The sequence below is a fragment of the Nycticebus coucang genome, chromosome 14 (assembly GCF_027406575.1).
Source record: "Nycticebus coucang isolate mNycCou1 chromosome 14, mNycCou1.pri, whole genome shotgun sequence".
Taxonomy (NCBI): domain Eukaryota; kingdom Metazoa; phylum Chordata; class Mammalia; order Primates; family Lorisidae; genus Nycticebus; species Nycticebus coucang.
This window is the reverse complement of record NC_069793.1, coordinates 13,319,267-13,338,285: the sequence shown is the minus strand read 5'-3', so window position 1 is coordinate 13,338,285 and position 19,019 is coordinate 13,319,267. Positions and strand designations below refer to the sequence as shown.

The following is a 19,019-nucleotide window of genomic DNA, read 5'->3' as shown; positions in this document are numbered from 1 at the left end:
ACTCTGGGAAGCCGAGGCAGGTAGACTGCTTAAGCTCAGGAGTTCAAGACCAGCCTGAGCAACAGCAAGACCCTGACTCTAAAAACAGCCAGGTATTGTGGCAGGCACCTGTAATCCCAGTTACTCGGGAGGCTGAGGAAAGAGAATCACTTGAATCCAAGAGTTTGAGGTTGCTGTGAGCTATGAAACCATGGCATTTTACCAAGGGTGACAAAGTAAGACTCTGCCTCAAAAAAAAAAAAAGGGTGCTTTAGGTGTGTGTCACACTTTATAGGGGCAAGACATGATTGCAAGAGTGACTTTACCTAACAATTGCAATCAGTGTAACCTGGCTTATTGTACCTTCAATGAATCCCCAACAATAAAAAAAAAAAAGGGGTGCTTTAACTACGTCCAACAAAATCTCTCAGGGGCCAAATTTCAGGCAACATGAAGTAACACTTTCATACATGAAGCAAACCACTGGCAGTTATTAAACTTATCAGCAGTGTCAGGACCTAGAATGAGCGCATCCTTAAGCTATCACTGTTTGTCACACATACCAGTCCTGCTCACCAACAACTGCTCTAGGAACCAGATTCTCTAAAAGTGCCAGGCTTTTTATAATGGCCATTTCATCCGAGGCCATATAGGAAAACACATAAATCTGAATATTTAAAGTAGAAGGAAGCAGGAAATTATTTATACAATTGATGAAGAGCTGGAGATCAGCAACAGCAGGAAGCCAGGACCACGGATAGGCTGGAGGAACAAAGAAAAGCAGTGGCATTACTGCAGCCCAGAGGCTGGAGGGAAAGATCCAGAAAAATCTAAAACCTCGACTTGGGGGAGGCCTGTCTAGTAAAAACTAGAGCCACACAGCTGCTGCCAGAGCATTGTCCAAGAGGGTATAAAGGGGAGGAGAAATACCCAGTGAAATACCCTTATTCCCAACTCGTCTCCCACTGGTGTCTTGCATTAATGGACCCCAGCCAGACCCCAACAGACACAGAAGCCTGAAAAATACAGCCTAGAGAAATCAGTTTTCCTGTCACACAGCTAAGAACAGGGGAAGGGTGTGGACTTGATCTACAGGCAAATAGGTACGAGACTGCACATTCCTAAAGGCAATGTCAACAAGGAACTAATAGTAAAGGGAGACGGACAGGTCACCTGACAAGAGGCTATTTCTAAGCTGGAACCACATCTTTGCAATCTGCCATCTTCCCACTACTTCCTTCAAGGCATTTAATGCTCTAGGTAATGGGGTTCTTTTCAAGCCCCTGATAAAGCAAATTTTTAAAAAATATTTCTCTAGTGTGCTTACTCATGGCTTTTTCTTACCTGGAGGGCAATACTTCTCCTAACAAAAATCTTACATACTTACATATAAACCTACTTGTTTTCTAAGACCCTATTAATGAATTATTTTAACATGAATAACCTATACATGCCAGGCACTGGGCTAAACATCAAGAATGTGAAGACTATTAAGACACAGTCCCCAACCACAAGGAATGCTGTCTATGTAAGGGCAGAAACCACACACTGGTCTGTAAGCCCCAAGAGGGTAAAGAGAATGCCTTCAGTATTTGGTACATCAAGTAGCTGGCTATGGACAGAACTGGCTGCCCATCCGCCCCATCCCCCCACTATCCATTCTTCTCTTCTTCTACAAAACTAGTAGAACTCTCAACTTTTTACTAGGCCTTTTTACTAGGCCATGCCAGCCAGGAAAGAAGTCTCCATTTTCAGCCTTTTCTCCACCTGGCTGTAGCCATATAGGTAAGTTTGGGCTAGAGATATTTAAGGGAAAATGGTTTGCACAAGTTCCAGGAAGTACCCTTAAAAGGCAGAGCTTGCTCGTCTTCTTTTTCCATCTTCTGGCTGGATGGGATGAGATCCTGCGGGCACAAGCTGTAGCAGCCACTTCAGACCTAGGAACTGAGGCCACAGGCAGCAGAGCAACAGGCCAGAAGGAAGCCTGGTCCTCACACCAGGGAGTAGGTACCAGCCCTGGACCACTTACTTCTGGACTTTAACACAGAATGAGTTAAGTCAATATTTAAGGCAGGGGTTGTCAGCTTTTTCTGTAAAAGGTTATATAATAAGTATTTAGGCTTTGGTGCCCCTAAACATTTATCCGTGTAGTGCTTTCCATAAGCCTGCCCCTGAAAACATTTGTTACCTATTTTCATACCTGTCTCTTTTAAACAATATGCTTTTCAAAAACAGAAACTATGTTACAGTTATGTTTGCATTTCCCAGCACATCTAGCATAGGAAATTTGCTCAAAAATAACTGTTATTAAACATAGAGATCTGATATAGATGATCTATGATCCACAGCCAAGATTAAGGGATTAAGGATTAAGTTTACAACTACAAGGATAACAGAGAACATGCCACAAACTACATGTGGAATGGGCTGTCGTACCAGCCCTCTTCCCACGGAAGCTGAGAGGACTTCTTGGCAGCAATCTGGGTGTACAAGAACCTCACCGGCATGGGGATCTTAGAGAGTTCCTTTCCAATGCAGTTCTTCATGATGCTCCACAAATTGAGGCTATAATTTGGCTTATATGGTATTCTGGTTCTCTTTTCCTTCTTGGTCTCCTCCAGCTGATGCTTGTACTGAAAGCAAAAACAAAGCTATTCAATCACCCACAAAGAACAGAAAACCCACTATTTACAACCTTCCCTTCCCCCATGCTAAAATAAATAAATAAATAAATAAATCACTATTTCCTGTTTCTCTTAGTACTTCACAAACAAATCCTTGGGAATCATACCCCGAGTCCCTCAGCTTTGATCACTCGCACGTAAGTGTTACCTGTTCATCAAGGCTGATGTCACTGCTGGCTCCACTGATATTGCTGCCAGTACGTCTGCATGGATGGAAAACATAGAAGAATTAGAACAAAGACCAGAACTAGAGTGTAGCTCTCGACATAGCTTTTTTGTCGTCATTGTTGCTATTGTTATGTTTCTCAACATTTCTTTACAAAGCAGAATGCCTAGTATACTATGTAAACTTACAAAGACACTTAAGATAGAAAAGGTATGAATTTAAATATCTCTGGAGAATTTGTTCATGTTAAAAAGCTGACACTTTTCCACTTATAGAAAAAGAGTCCAGATCTTAGTAAACATCAACAACTATGACATACCCACTGAAACGTTTCTAACCTTTTGATAGCCAAATACATTTATTTCCCCCAACGGTCCAGGATAACTTACTTGTGGCCCAAATTTTCAGGCATGGTGATGATTTCAGGTGCATCAAAAAATTCATTCTCATCATCTTCATCACTCATGTCCCCTTTGCCAGAGCAGCACTGATCTACAAGGAGAAAAGCCTTGTTCATTCACTTTAGTTATATTTACCAAGTGCCTGGGGTAGGAGGTTCTTTTAAATACTAACCACAAATACAGCACCAAATGGTAGAAAGCAGTGGAAAAGCCAGGAAAAATTCCAATTCCATTCCATATGAGCCACTGATTGTGGAGAATTTGTAGTTCCACTAAGTATAGAAAACCAACTGGCTCATACAAGATTTATCTGCCTAACAACTAGGTGTCTTACCTTTACCAGAACCAGCGCTGCCAGGAGTGTTTGCCGGCAGCACTGTGGCTCCCCGGAAAGCCCTCTCCAGGTGATTATGCTGCTTTGCCAGCTGCTCAAGGGTCTCTTCCAGTCGGATACGCTGGTCTCTTTCATACTGTAGTGATTTTTGCCACTTTTTACTATGAGTCTGGGCTAACATGAGGAAATCTCTGCAGGCCTGTAGGGAGAAAGCATTGATTATATCACTTTAACTAAAGGTTCCCCTAGGCCTCTATAAGCCCAGTAAGTTTATACCGGGAAATTTCCTATGAAAGACTTTCCCTGTTGTGCCAATGTAGCAGGAATAGCTAGCTCCATGCTGCAATCAAGGTCAAATCCAGAAAAACATGGTTACCACAGTTCTTTTATACCTTTTTGGTCAAGAGGACCAAACAAATGCCAAGTGAGCAGTAAACCTAGACAAAGTATTTGTGGCAACACCACAAAGGGCAGGTGCGTGAACTGCGCAAAAAAAAAAAAAAAAAAAGAGAGAGAGAATTATTGACTGAAAGAAAGATAAGAAAAAGCATAGAGGCTCGGTACCAATAGCACAGTGGTTACGATGCCAGCCACAAACACTGAGGCTGGCGGGTTCGAACCCAGCCCGGGCCAGGTAAAGAACAATGACAACTGTAACAAAAACTAGCTGGGTGTTGTGGCGGGCACCTGTAGTCACAGCTACTTGGGAGGCTGATGCAAGAGAATCGCTTAAGCCCAAGAGATGGAGGTTGCTGTGAGCTGTGAAGCCATAGCAGTCTACTGAGGGTGACATAAGGGAGACACTGTCTCAACAACAACAAAAAAAAAAAGAAAAGAAAAAGCATATGATAAATGCTTTCAACAAATTCTTTATTTTTTAAAAACTCATTTAGTGAGATTTAATCAATAAATTATTATTATTATTATTTTTGAGACAAGGTCTCTGCCACCCAGGCCTAGAGTACATTGGTAGTCCAATAGCCCACTGCAACCTCAAACTGCTGGGCTCAAGTGATCCTCCTGCCTCCCAAGTAGCTGGTCAATAAATTCTTGACTAAAATCAAGTAACCTAAAGCTGAGGAATTCTGACACTGAGAACAGAGAATCTGCACTGAATTAGACCAAATATTTGGAAACATTTGATTTTTACTTTGGTCATTAAGAGAAATAACTGGCCTTAAAAATCAGAAGCCTTATTTAAGGAATCCAAGAGAAAAACCACACATATAATCATATGAGTGAGTACCTACACTCACTCCCCACTAATGTCAGGACAAAATCTTAAGTGCTGGTTATGAACACAAAGGGCATGTCACACTGTGGCCACCACCTGTCTTGTGTCCTCCTCTCCAGGCGGGTGTATTTACTCCTGTATCCTACCACGGATCCATGCTGAACTGCTCACCGTTTCTTGGATGCAGACTTCTTTGAGGCCTGCCTTTAAATGCTATTTGCTCTGCCTACATGCCCTGTCCCATCCCCTGCCTCTAAGAAAAGGAAAATCTTCATTCTTTAAAACTTCTGGCAAATTTTACTTCTTAACACCTTCCCCCCAGTCTCGTATGCAGCCAGTTACTTCTCTACATTTCTATAGCACTTAGCACAAATTTCTATTTTACACATGTACAGCAGTATCGTGACTGATGTTCTGTCTCTCCAGATGGATTCATGTGCAATTTAAAGACATTTTACAGATTATTCATATGCAGACTCCAGGTCCTAATTTAGATGTTTTTTACATAATAGGAACCTGATAAAGTTTGTTTAATAAATAAAGGAAGGAAGCAATGTTTCCAAGTTGATCCCCTGTTACAGAGACAGTAAAAGGTAAACAGAATATCTCCCATGTTTCAACCATTGTCTACAGGCTAATGGCTACTAAATCAGTAATTATAGCCTAGGCCACACAGAATTCCAGACCATAATATCCAATTGCCTATCTAATGGCTCAAAGTAACCTCAAAATCAATGGTCCCAACATGAAATCACCACTTTCTCATGCTGACTCTGCTTCTTCCTTTGATGTTACCCATGCCGAGCAGAGTTCCAGGGCCTTCCCAGTTGTCCACACCAGAAAACTAAGGGGCCTCCTTCTTTTGCTTCCTTTCTTACATCTAATTATCAAGTCCTACTGACGCTTCTTTAATATGTTTGGAATCTGTACCCATTTTTCCATCTTCCACACTCAGAGGTAGTCCAGAGTACACACTCTGGAACTGGGACTGTAGGGGCTCAAATCACAAGTCCAATCCACTATCTAGTGGTAGATATGAGGGCAAGTTATTTAACTTCATTTTCCTTATCAGTAAACAGAGAATAACAATAGTAACTACCTCAAAGAGTTGTTGCTTTATATGTAAAGCACTTAGAACTATATTGGGTTCACAGTAAGCCTTCAATATGGTGTTAGCTATGATAATTATGCCTGCATCAAAACTGGTCTCCCCTTCTAATCCACTACTACCAAGCCCATTTAACGTGACTTATACAACAGCCTATCCTGCACAATTAATTCCTCCAGCGTTACCTCTGGCAACTTCCTTGCTTTACTAATAGTCAATTACCAATAGTTCCCAGCCTTTGGGAGAAAGGGAGGAATCTGCATTTGCTACACCACTACCTGGATCAACGCTTCTCCTTCATTCCCTTTTAATATTGGTCATAAGTAAAATTTGGCTATGTTAGGCACTTTGACTAGCAGTTCACATACATTACCTAAGAAGAGCCTTCCAACAACCCTGTGAAGGGTCTCCTAGTATCATCATCACTTACAGACAAGGAATTGTGGTCACAGAGGATGTGATTATCCCAGGTTACACAGTTAGGTCACAGAGCAGTTGGATTCCAAGCCCTGAACTCTAGCTTGCTTTTCTTCAAAAGAACACTCTCAGTGCTCCTGCTGAATTTATTTGAGGTGTGGGGGGGAAACTTGGGGCGGGGAAACTTCAGCCTTCTGATTTCAAGATTGTTCAAAGGAAGCAAGAAAAGCTTCATCTTTCTCTGCTCAGCCCCTTTTAATAAAAGGATGTTTTTTGTAAAATTTGAATTAAGCCAAAAGGTTACACTTAAGAGCCTAGATGACCTGCACCCTCAGCAGTCCCGATCTTTTCCATCAAGTAACTTACCAAACTCCATAATGATCCATTTGTTTCTCAGGCCCTCATTAGATAGTAATCTCTGAAGGGCAGGGACCTTATCCACCCTCAGGTATATTTCCTAACACGATGCCTGGAACACAGCAGGTGCTCAATAGATAGCAAGTGAATATATTAACAGTGTCAAATTTACTACCGTAATTAGATTCACTTCGAAAGTAAGAAAAGCTATATCCTAAGCAATCAAGAAATTGAGTGAAAGGTATTTCCTTTGATATAGTTTTACCATTTTAGAGTGTAATGTTCTAGCACGTTAATTTTAAAAATGCATATTACACTTAAAGCCTTGTTATTATTACCTAAAAGGTACAAAGGAAATAACACAGGAATAAAAAATGCATTTCAAACAATCATCATCTATGAAAAGGGTATAGGCAGTGCACCAAGGGAGAACAAAATGAGAAAACAGAACCATCTTACCTTTGACTTTCAAGAATCATTCCCTTTAACACATACCCGGGACACTCAGAACTTGGGGAAGAATAATTTCCCCCATGGGACAAAGATAAGTATAGTTTTAAGAGAGAAGTTCAAACTAAAGTTTCAGCTTTATGAAGGAGTCCTTTATTTAGCATAAGTTTCACATCAGAATAGATTAACTGACCGTATGAGATTTTCCTGATCAAAGGGACTGGAAAACCAGGCACACAGCTGCTAAGAAGTGAGATAGTTTGCATCAGAAATGCAAACATCAGTACTGATTTTCTGAATGGTCCTAGCAGATAGTTTATCTCCTGCAGTCCCAAATTGGAGAGTATAATTTGTCTTCTTTTTACCTTGTGTGAATAAAAGCACTGAAAAAAGGGTTCAACACTTCAGAAAATGATATTAAAAGTGAGTACAACTTTCTATTACAAAACAAAGTGATTAAAATGAGAAAAACTAAATTTCCCTTTGGTCACAGAAAAAAATCTTTGACCTTTAAAAGCAAAACTTTCTATTTTTTAGAGATGGGGTCTCACATTTGCTCAGGCTGGTCTCCAACGTGTGAGCTCAGGCAATCCACCTGCCTCGGCCTCCCAGAGTGCTGGGATTACAGGCGTGAGCCACCACACCCAGCTAGATGTCAAGTCTTATTATTACTCCCCAAAGGGAAAATCTGGCACTAGTGAGGCAATTTAATACCATTTAATTAAACAGGAAAGAAAATCGCTCTGCATAAACCTTTTCTCACAGAGTACTCTAGTCACTTATGAAAAGTTTTCACGTGTTTTTATGAGGAAGGTAACTAAAACGACCTGCCAGGTGGGAATCAGTTATCCAAAGAGGAGAAACAGCATTGTTTAGACCACGTATTCATTTCATACCTATCAATACATCAGTAATGCCAGTAGTATTTGTGTATACTCAGAGCCTCACACCCAAACAGCTAAAATATTCCACAAACCAACAACATCCACCAGATGGAATAATAAGTAGCCATGTTATAAGTAGGAGTAATAAGGCAGAAGCTTTTTAAAGAAACTCAAAGCTGAGCACTTTGTCTTATCAACAGAATTATCTCTGAAAGTAAGGACTAAAGATGGGACTAATTAGCGTTACAAAGTTCTCATTAGTACTTGGTTTGGCCTCCACTGACCCCTCTATATGTCAGATTGTATTAGCAAAGTAAGCATATGTCTTGGTTAACTCAAAGCTCCAAGAACATGACAGTAAAGGACTCTTAGAGATTTTCTAGTTCCATCATACTAAGTTAGATATAAATAAGTAAAACTATAACCCAGAAAGATTAAGGGACTCAACTAATACCACCATCAGATGTCCTGGTGGTTGCAGAGGCAGGGCTTGAATTCTAAGCTCCTACCTAACACCCAGGTTGAAGCAATGTCCTCCAGACCACTTGAGCGGAGCATAAAAGTCATTCCATCTGTGCAGCCTGTTCTGTTTCATGCAATAAACAATGTAACTTAAAGCCCAGTAGTGAAGCAGAACCCAGTGCTCTGCACTTTATCAATTATAATTTTCAATTATAATTTGCATTTGGGAAGAATTATGTTTCAAAGTGGGAAAGAATCAAAACACAACACAGACACCATCTGCACTCACATTGATCATGGCATTGGATGTTATCCTAAAAAGCGTGGCTCGTTCGTTGACCTGCTTGATCTTCTCATTGCTCTCGGCAGGCAGCTTTAGGGACTCCAGCTCACTGAGAGAGCGCTGCAGAGCTGTGCCGTGCTTAGCTATCAAGTCATTGCACGTGCTCAGGTCCTCCACTTTGCTGGAGAGGGTCCGAAGTGTATTCTGCAGCTCAGTCTTGTCGGTTTGTGACACAGACTCTTCATCTCCTGATTCATCTGCAGGAATGAAAAGATAAGTTACAGGACACCTGACTGCCTACTCTGCCTACAACTGAACCAATACCCCTATGAAAGAAGCTTGTCATTAGCAGATGATTTCTCTACAGTGTGGTTCAAAGAGCACCTGCACCACAAACACCTGGGGTGCTTCCTCAAGTGGCAGCGTCTCTGGCCCCACCCTTAGAGACTTTAATTAAGCTGGTATAAGGCAAAGCCCCCAAATCTGCCTTCCTAACAAGTTGCCCAGGTAATTCTGATGCTCACTAATGCCTGAAAGCCATTAAACTCTAGGACAACATGGAGAAATTGAATGGCTTTAAAAGTGGAGATGAATTATTGAGGCTTTTAACTCTAGCTTGAGGGCTCCAATCTAGTTTAAGCTAGTAACTATTGCAAATCCACTATCTTCTGTTGGATGATCAGTGGATTCTGGATTAATGAGTTGAGAATCATAGACTAGCTCTCTGTAATGCAGACCACATTGCACAACGCTAAGGGCCCATTAATTTATCTTTTCTGAAGGAGACTTCAGGAACTTCATGATGAACTCGTTTGACACTGAAGCCATCATGAAAGCAATACAAGGTATTATGTTAAATAGCTCTCCAAGAATAAGCAGAGAAGCTATGTTGTACCTGTCACTATCAGTTCTGCACTTAACACTCCGTAACTGCAAAATGCTTATCTAGCAGAGTTACCACTTCCCTTGAGGGGTGGGCGGCTAACATCAGAACTAAAATCAAAACAAAAGAAATAAGAAAAGACTTGCCCTATCTATAACTAGATAGGAAGACAGGACCAAAGTCAGAATATAACCTATTACTAAAAAATTCACAAAGTGGTGAATTTTCCTTTTGCTGCTTAATAATATTAAATACATCTATCTTACAATAGATATTAAGTATGAATGACAGAAAAAAAAGAAAGAGACCATTAGAAGAAAAAAGTAGTATGGCCATACCCAAACCGTGAATTGTAATAATCCTAAAACTGGCCTAGAAATAAAATAGTAGTTTTTCTATATATATTTTTTTAGATAGTCTCACTGCTTTGTCACCCTTGGCAGAAGTGCCGTGGTGTCATAGCTCATAGCAATCTCAAACTCCTGGGCTTAAGTAATTCTATTGCCTCAGCCCCCCAAGTAGCTGGGACTACAGGTCCCCGTCACAATGCCCGGCTATTTTTAGAGGCAGGGTCTTGCTCTGGCTCAGGCTTGTCTCAAACCTGTGAGCTCAGGCAATCTATCTGCCTTGGCCTCCCAAGTGCTGAGATTACAGGCGTGAGCCACTGCGCCTGGCCCAATTTTTCAGAATTTTAAGATAGCTAGTTGGCATTAAAGGAAAAGCTACAACTGTCCTATCTTTAGGACAGAGTTTTTAACCTTGGCCAGATAATCCTTTGCTGTGGATTGTTTCCTGCACTTTAGGAGGGGTTAGCAGCACCCCTGGCCTCTATTCTCTAGATGCCAGGAGCATTTCCCCCCAGTGTGATAACCAAAACTGTCTCCAGACATTGCCAAATATCCCTGGTAGCCTGGTGTTCTTTGCTCCCTACCTGATTCTGCCAGCATCTTCACTGCTTTGGCCTTGGCCAGTTCCAAGGCTGTAACCCATCGCTGACGTTCCACTTCTGAGCTAGCCTTCAGATGGTAAGTCTGAGCACCCCCATTGGAAATGATAAAGTTGCAGGAGTCTTCCACAGTGATATTGGCTGTGGCAAGGTTGATGGTACCACGGCAGGTATGTCTCATTTCAGCCTTGGACCTGCAATAATGACACAAAGACAAGCTCAGCAGGAAGTTGATGGGTGGTTTATGTTTCCTCACATTCCGTTTATTTTCATAACTCTGAGTTCTTTGAAAGTATGATAGTCTTAGGAATCAGCAAGTTTCTTTTCTTTTTTTTTTTTTGCAGTTTTTGGCTGGGGCTAGGTTCAAACCCACCACCTCTGGCATATGGGGCTGGCACCCTACTCCTTTGAGCCACAGGAGCTGCCCAGGAATCAGCAAGTTTCAGCCCCTCAAATAACTCCCTAAAATTTCTGAAACAATCAGCAGGGATTTCTTCAAAGCTTGTATGTGTTATTTCTGAGTAAGATTTTATTCCCCTGTCGTTCCTCTCACCATTTGCTTTTTAAAAATAGGCTTGACTGAAGTATTACTACATGAAATATTAATTTAGCAACTTTAAGTGTACAGTTGAATGTTCAATTTTGACAAATGCACACAATTGTGTAACCACCACCACAGTCAAGATGTTTCCATCACCTCAACAAGTTCCCTCATGCCCTTTTGCAGTCAGGAATTACTTTTTACTTAGCAAGTTATAATTATAAAGAGCTTTATAACCTTGTGCAACAAATTTCCTATAATAGTCTTATTCTCTAAGAATAGCTCCATTTTTTTATACACTGAACCATCTCCCTCACTGTAATAGCCTAAATGGGAACTGTCATTCCAGGCTTAGAATTATATTGTAAGAACATAAAAAGGCACATTTAAATGCCTAAAGTAATAAATATTGGCCGAGGCTCAAATCATATGAAATAAGAATAACTAGCTTTCTGGGGGATTAAAGAAAGAATAATCATAAAGAAATCACCAGGTATTTTAATCTTCCTGGGACATATTCTTTCCTAATATTCACCACCCTCTCTGGGTGGGAACTCCTAAGCCATTCTATTAATAGCTAGGAAAGATTCAGCAGATCTGCTCTCAGAGGACCAGGTGTAAAAATTTTCCCAATCTCTACTGACTGACAGTTCTATTAATAGACTAACTTTTGAACTTTACCACACTGGTTGGTGACAAGCTACAAGACATAACATAAAATATCAAGCTTCTAGCTCAATTGAGTATACAGTGAAAACTGTGTCATTTCCTCACTACCTGCTGATTATGCCCAGAGACCTGCATGTGGAGACTGCAGTTTCCCTGTCCAACTTGGAATATAAAGAGGTCAAAGTCCTTTGCCAACAGCCACAGTACAAAGCAGAACCATTTCCCTTTCAGTGGAGCCAAGGGCGAAGCATACCTGGCACATCCAGAATCCCTACATGCCAGAAATGGCACACACCCCATCTCCAGAAATGAAGATTTGGTATGTTTGAGAAAGTTTGTGTACTGTGCTTAGGAAGACAGGTTTGCTGTTGTTTGACCTGTCACATGAGACAGGTTTTTCTTCCTCAAATGTACAAATGAGCAGTATGGGAAGGCTGGGGGGTCTCAATGGACTGGGCCATTTTCCATCCCCTGCACCTGTTACACTGTAATGTGAATCCCTATTTTTTTCTATTCTTACCTCCCTGCCCCCAAGCTTCAGTTACATCATGAATAATGCAGGCTGAATTACAGATACACAGCTGACAGGCCAGCTCACCCTAGCTTTCTACTCCAAGGGTGCCACTTGGACCTTCTTCCACATTCCTCCTCACTGGCACTTTTCACAAACCACTTCCTGAGAATCTCTTCTGCGTGGGTCAGGCTCATGAACTACAGAAGTTTCTCGCAGGGGTCCTCAAACTGCGGCCCGCAGGCCACATGAAGCGGTGTGATTGTATTTGTTCCTGTTTTCTTTTTTTACTTCAAAATAAGATATGTGCAGTGTGCATAAGCATTTGTTCAAAGTTTGTTTTGTTTTTTTTTAAACTATAGTCCGGCCCTCCAACAGTCTGGGGGATGGTGAACTGGCCCCCTATTTAAAAAGTTTGAGGATGCCTGACATAAAGTATGTAGCAGCTAAAAAAAAAAAATACCAGGGAACCCTGGGAGTAAGGTAGGCTTGACCTTGGAACCCTTGGGTTTGGGCAGATATACCTACAGTTACAAACGATTAGTTCAGAAGCAGGAATACCCATAATTCTCAGGGTGCAAGGTAAGTTCTTCAGACACTACAGTATAAGGTTGTATTTTCAGGCTAAAAAGTTCTTCCCTGAACAAGCCAGCTAAAACAGTAATTCAATCTCTAGAAGCTATCCAGGAAAACTAATTGTATGGCTTGTCATGATATTTCTGGGAGAACTAGGATTCTACATGAGCTTTTAAGTAATGGGACATGTAGGTACCTGGGTAAGGAAGCACAGGATAGGTAAAAAGAAGGAAGTCACTTGCCAAAGCCTTTTTTGGCCTATTAGGACAGTTCATCAGAGGATGGGCCTAGAAAGTACATGATCTCAGATAAAAGGAAAAACAGTATTTTAGAACTGACATACATAAGAGATTGCAAGTTTTGGAGGTATGAATGGCAGGAGGAAGGGAAACTTAGCTGAAAAAAAAAAAAAAAAACAATTCTAAGAGGGGATGGGTGCTGTGTTTCATGCTTATAATCATAGTTCTCTGGGAGGGTAAGACCAGAGGATTGCTTGAGCTCGGGGAATCAAAACCAGCTTGAACAAGAGAGAGACCCTGTCTCTACTAAATATAGAAAAATTAGCCAGGCATTGTGGCAGGCACCTGTAATCCCAGCTACTCAGGAGGCTGAGGTAGGAGGATCTCTTGAACCCAGGAGTTTGAGGTTGCTGTAAGCTATGATGACACTACAGTGCTCTAGTCTGGGCAACATAGTGAGACTGTCTCAAAAAAAAAAAAAAAAGAAAGAAAGGAAGGAAGGAGGGAGTGAGGGAAGAAAAGAAAAGAAAAGGAAGGAAAGAAGGAAGGGAGGGAGGATTGCCATTATAGTTGGTAGGAAGTATTTCAATTTTGAGGATAGTGCACAGATTTGATAACTCAGGATCCTATCACTTGGTTGACTTGTGGGTGGGACCATCTTGGTTGGCAAGGACAGGCCTATGGCACATTTCCCAATATGTGGTTTGGTATGTTTTGAAAGAAGTTTTAGCTGTAGTCAGACAGGTACCACTAGCTCTTGTAATGGAGAAGTTAAAAGTGGTTACAAATACTTGAGGAGACAGCAACATAAAAGTTATCAGTGCCCAAGATCGGTACTGATCAAAATATCTATGTCTTAGAAACTGGATCCTATAAGAACTTGGGTGAGCAAGAATGACCACACATGAAGGCTCTTAGATGACAAAAAAAATTTGAAAATGGGGGGTGTATCAGTACTAATAGTGACTTATGACTTAAGTGAGGATATAAGTCAATTGAACTTTAGAATGATGGTTAATAAGAAAAGGAAAACATGAACTACAGTAAGGGAAAAGACTGGGGCAAACTAAAATTTTAGAAAAAGATTTCAATTATAAATGTCATATTAAGGCAAGTCTTCTCTAAAAAAGACTTCTATACTTTTTGCATAAAATACATATAGTAGGCATGATCCATAAACTTACTTGCTATTGATAAGTAATTATCTCTGCAATTCACTGATTCATGTAACACTAACCTAGGTTTTAGGTTATGTTGGCAGAAATAGAAGGTGTTTCAAATCCTGACTCTTTTCAAAACCGTGGGAAAGGTGCCCATGCTGAGTTTCAGTTTCCTCATCAATAAGATGGGAATATCTCCTAACTCACAGGGTAGTTATTGGGAGTCAACAAAGCACTATATGTAAAACACCCCACCACATTGTCTAGCCCTCAGGAAATTTTTATGTCTTGTTCCCAAACCCCCAACTTAATTCCCCTATCTATAGTAACATGGGTAGCCCAAAAGCATGCTATGTTATGGCCAGGGTATGTTACCATAAATATATATTAAACAGTCCCAAATAAACATTGTTGAACAGAAGTAATCATACCAAAAACATGGATTCTTTTAATAACACTTTTCCTAACTAACCAAAAAGATTACGGGAATGTTGGGTAAAATAATTATTCCCATTGAATAATTCACATGGAACAGGTGAGGCAAGCAAAATAAAAACAGCACTGGAAGGCACATCCCCATTCTGGGCTGTCTAGAGGTGAAAGGAGACGCAAGTCTTAGAGTGATAAGGGAAACAGGCGACAGAATACCAAAGCTACGCTGTGTGTGATGTCCTTGTGCCTGAATGTGGAGGGAGTAAGGGCGGGTACATCAAGAGCTACGAATAACCTTGACTTTTGGAGACTGGACACAAGACAGTGAAGATTTGAGATTTGCACCGTCTAAGTTCCTTGGGGGTAGTGCTCAGATGTGCTCTCCTACATGTGCCCCCTTAGCACCTACAACAGTGCCCTGCTTGCAGAATAAATAATTGCACCCACGTGTGCGTGGAAATACACTAGGAGAACAGATGCTTTCCAAACGACTGCTGATTGGAAAGGCCATGGAACAAGGGGAAGATAGGGTACCACGGGTGGGAAGCCCAGGGAGAGGGAAGGTGTAAGTCACGGGGTTTCCACTTTCGTGATGGTGGGCTCCCGTCGTGGACTGTCAATCCGCGCAGATGACGAAAGTGGGCCTGGGGCGCCCTTGGCTGCGGTGCCTGCCGGCGAGGGTGACGGCGCCAGGGCTGTCGGATGCGCTAAGGGAGGCAAGGTGAGTGCGCGCCGGAAGCAGTTACCTGTAGTAGCTCAAGAGCCCGTTGCTCAGCACGAACCACCGCCGCTGGTAGCCTTTGATATAATTGGTCCATTTGAAGAGCCAGCCCTCCCGAGCTGAGCCTGAACCCCCAGCGCCGGAGCCGCCCGAGCCCCCCGCCGGCGGCGTAGGGGTTGGGCCCGCCGCCGCCACTCCCCCGGCCCCGGGGCCCGGGCCGCCCGCAGCTGCCGCGACCACGGTCCCTGACGCAGCCCCAGAGCCTGGCCCTGCGTCTCCACGGCCGCCGCCTCCTCCCACCAAGGGGGGACCGGCGCCGCCGCCGCCAGGAGCTGCAATGGCTGCCGGGCCCGGCCCCACCACTCCTCTCAGTTCCGTCGCCGCCATGAGCCGCCGCTGCCGCCGGGAGATACAGGACCGGAACCGCCTACGAGTGCCGCCGTCGCCGCTCAGAGCGCCCCACACCGCTAGCGCATCAGCCGCCGCCGCCGAGCGTCCCCGCCCCGCCAGGCCCGCCGCGGGAAGGAGGACTCGGCCGCCGGGAAAGAGAAAGTCGATTGGTGCCGCTGAGTGTCACTTGAGGAACACCCTGCAGACATAGGTATTTCCCTCGGACCTGTCATTCTACAACGCCCAGTGAGAACCCAGGGTGGGACGCGTCTGCCAGAACCTCCGTTGATTGGTTTTGGAAGAGGCCAATCAGACGCATCTAGAAGTTCATTGGTGTTTTTCTTTAGTTTCCAGCGCTCAGGGCGGACGGGAGATCACGCCGTGCCCGGCCAATGTGATCGCCGATTGGCTAGAGTTTCTGTCACTCATTTCAGTTTATGCCCCTGTCCCTGCCACGTCGCTCCCTCCCATCACTCTTCTCATCGTCCTCTTCCGCCCTTACGGATTGGTGGTTAATGTCAGCCACTCAACCTTTTCTACCATTTACTGAGCGAATTGAGAGAAAACAGGAGGAGCCTAATCTTCAATCTCGTTTTTTATTGGTCATTACCTATGTCACTCCTATGTCGGCGGGGAGGCGGGGATAGGATTGGAGATGATTGGTTCTGAGAATTGTCTGTGACTACTACAGAGAGGGCAGGCTGGAATAGCCAATAAAATCCGAGAATAGCCGTTTGTGGGTGTGTCCACCCGCTTCCAGCTTTTAGGAGGTTGATGGGTAGGGACCCGGACTCGCCTCTCGAAGTGTTTTTTGAGGTGGGCGAGATGTCGGATTCCCTCTTTCTTCAATATCGCCTTCATGGTTTCTTAAGAAGAACCTGGCCGACAGAGTGACTCTCGGCAGTCTGTCCAAGCCCGAGTTCCCGGTTTAGGGACCCCCTTCTAACTCAGGACGAGATCTCCGGGGACCCCAGGAGTAGCTTCCTCAGCTCCCTCTCGGATTCACAATCCCCTTATTGCCTTATCTGGTTTGTTCATTAGAGTGTGATGTGTTTTCTATTAATTCTGCCTTACAAGTTGCTGACCTGGCTTCAGGAGAAAGTAGATACGCCAGGACCTGACTTCGTGTGTCTCTTCCATACGATCTCTGCGATCCCTTGTTGTACATATGCTTAACTTTGGTCACAAAATCTTTTTTTTTTTTTTGTATATTTTTTATTAATATAGTTGTAAATATTTTGGGAGGTACATAGCATATTTTGATTATACAGTGTGTAATGATCAAGGTAATCGTCATGTCTATCATTACTAACATTTATCTTTGTCTTGGGAACGTTACAATCCTCTTCTGTAAGAAAGTGTTATTTTTCATCAACTGACTTTGTTCACACGTTTGTGAAAGTCACATATTCAATAACTAATGTAACATTTAGATGTAAACTATTGTTACAAACGTAGCCAAAACTCTACTGTGGGGAAATCTAGAATGTTACATTTTAATAGTTTGAATAGGCAATAGAAATAGCTGTTAAACACTGCAAAATAAATTGACTTTCCTTGACATTGTGCTTCCTAGTGTCAAGAAAGTAGAAAACTGTTCTTTTTTAGAACATGGTTACAAAAGGAGAGAAATATTTAGTGAATTCTGGAGAATGAATACTCCTTTATAAACGCAGTTAGAAGTTGGCTATTTGGGATTTTTTGTTGTTGTTGTTTGAAACTGAACTGAAGTTAATTTGCAACTTCCTGACTCTATAACTTTGGCAAAGTCATTAAGCAGCTCTAAGCCTCAGTTCTTACCTCTTAAACAGGAATAAAACCTTACAGGGATACCATTGTGATTAAGTGTATTTGACTGTGTTTATTGATAAAGTGCAAATAGCTACAAAAATGTGAACTATGGTGCCAAACACAACCCTTAAATTACTTGCCAGTCACAAAGGAGAAATACATACATTTATGACAGGGAGATCTAGTTGTCCCACTTAGCATCATTAACCCTGGGAGCACCAGCATTTTTATGAGGACGCTGGGGGTACTGCAGCATGAAGTATACAGCATCACTTAATGATGTTTCCCTGCCAAAAATGTTGCAACTGTATTTAATCAAGCCTTTAGATCTATCCTCCAGTTTACAGGGGCTGGAGGAACCAGTAAAACAATACCCCTAAGGAGACAATCAGATAAATCGGGAATGTGAAACTTTATATGAGGACTGCTTTTATAGAAAATAAACAAAGATTGAGGAAAATTAATGTCATAAAAAAGGGTTGGGGGTGATGGTTCTAATTTAAAAAACTTAAAAAAGTACAACCAAATATTTCATTGGATATTGGTTATGAAAAAAACTTTTAGACATTTTGGGGACACTTGTGGAAATTTGAAAATGAAATGGTATTAAATGTGGTTAGGCAGTTATTAGATTTGTTATCTGTAGTAATAGTATGCTGGATAGAAAAGAAAACATCTTTAAAATTTGGAGAAATGTGCTGAGGTATTTAGAAGTGAAAAGTCATGATGTCTGTAATTCCCTTTGACATGGTACAGCAAAAAAAAAAAAAAAAAAGGTAAAAAGTCAAGCAAGAAAAATGTGCACACACATCTATCTACCTACCTGTCAAGTACATATGAAATGTTAATTGTTTTTTTTGTTTGTTTGTTTGTTTGTTTTTATAGAGACAGAGTCTCACTGTACCGCCCTCGGGTAGAGTGCCGTGGCCTCACACAGCTCACAGCAACCTCTAACTCCTGGGCTTACACGATTCTCTTGCCTCAGCCTCCCGAGCAGCTGGGACTACAGGCGCCCGCCACAACGCCCGGCTATTTTTTTTCGTTGTTGCAGTTTGGCCAGGGCTGGGTTTGAACCCGCCACCCTCGGCATATGGGGCCGGCACCCTACTCACTGAGCCACAGGCACCGCCCATGAAATGTTAATTGTTAAATTTAGGCCATAAGTATATAGGTCCTTGTTGTATTATAACTTTTACTTTTGTATATTAAAAAAAAATTTTTTTTTCAAGGAAATTGAAAGGGTAGGTTGAGTTATTGTCATTACCCAACACTGCCTCCAGAACACAGCCCGGAAATCTTAGCCTGGAAAATGAAGCCCTTGACAATCTGGTGTCATCTCTCCTTTCCAGCTTTATTTTTGTCTTACTGTACTCCAGTTAAATTGATCCATAGATTTTTATC

At 42.2% G+C, this 19,019-nt stretch overlaps 1 protein-coding gene across 1 annotated transcript in view; it reads right to left on the bottom strand.

The window, feature by feature from the left end:
* The window catches only part of OSBP (oxysterol binding protein), a 33,241-nt gene extending 16,939 nt beyond the window's left edge, over positions 1 to 16,302 (bottom strand). The window contains exons 1-7 of the mRNA XM_053561371.1: positions 15,463 to 16,302; positions 10,574 to 10,782; positions 8,766 to 9,016; positions 3,565 to 3,763; positions 3,219 to 3,321; positions 2,812 to 2,866; positions 2,481 to 2,612 (exon numbers count right to left, since the gene is read on the bottom strand). Coding sequence (XP_053417346.1) covers positions 2,481 to 2,612; positions 2,812 to 2,866; positions 3,219 to 3,321; positions 3,565 to 3,763; positions 8,766 to 9,016; positions 10,574 to 10,782; positions 15,463 to 15,824 — 1,311 coding nt within the window. The 5' untranslated portion in view covers positions 15,825 to 16,302. The remainder of the gene's footprint in view (positions 1 to 2,480; positions 2,613 to 2,811; positions 2,867 to 3,218; positions 3,322 to 3,564; positions 3,764 to 8,765; positions 9,017 to 10,573; positions 10,783 to 15,462) is intronic.
* Between the last annotated feature and the right edge of the window lie 2,717 nt (positions 16,303 to 19,019).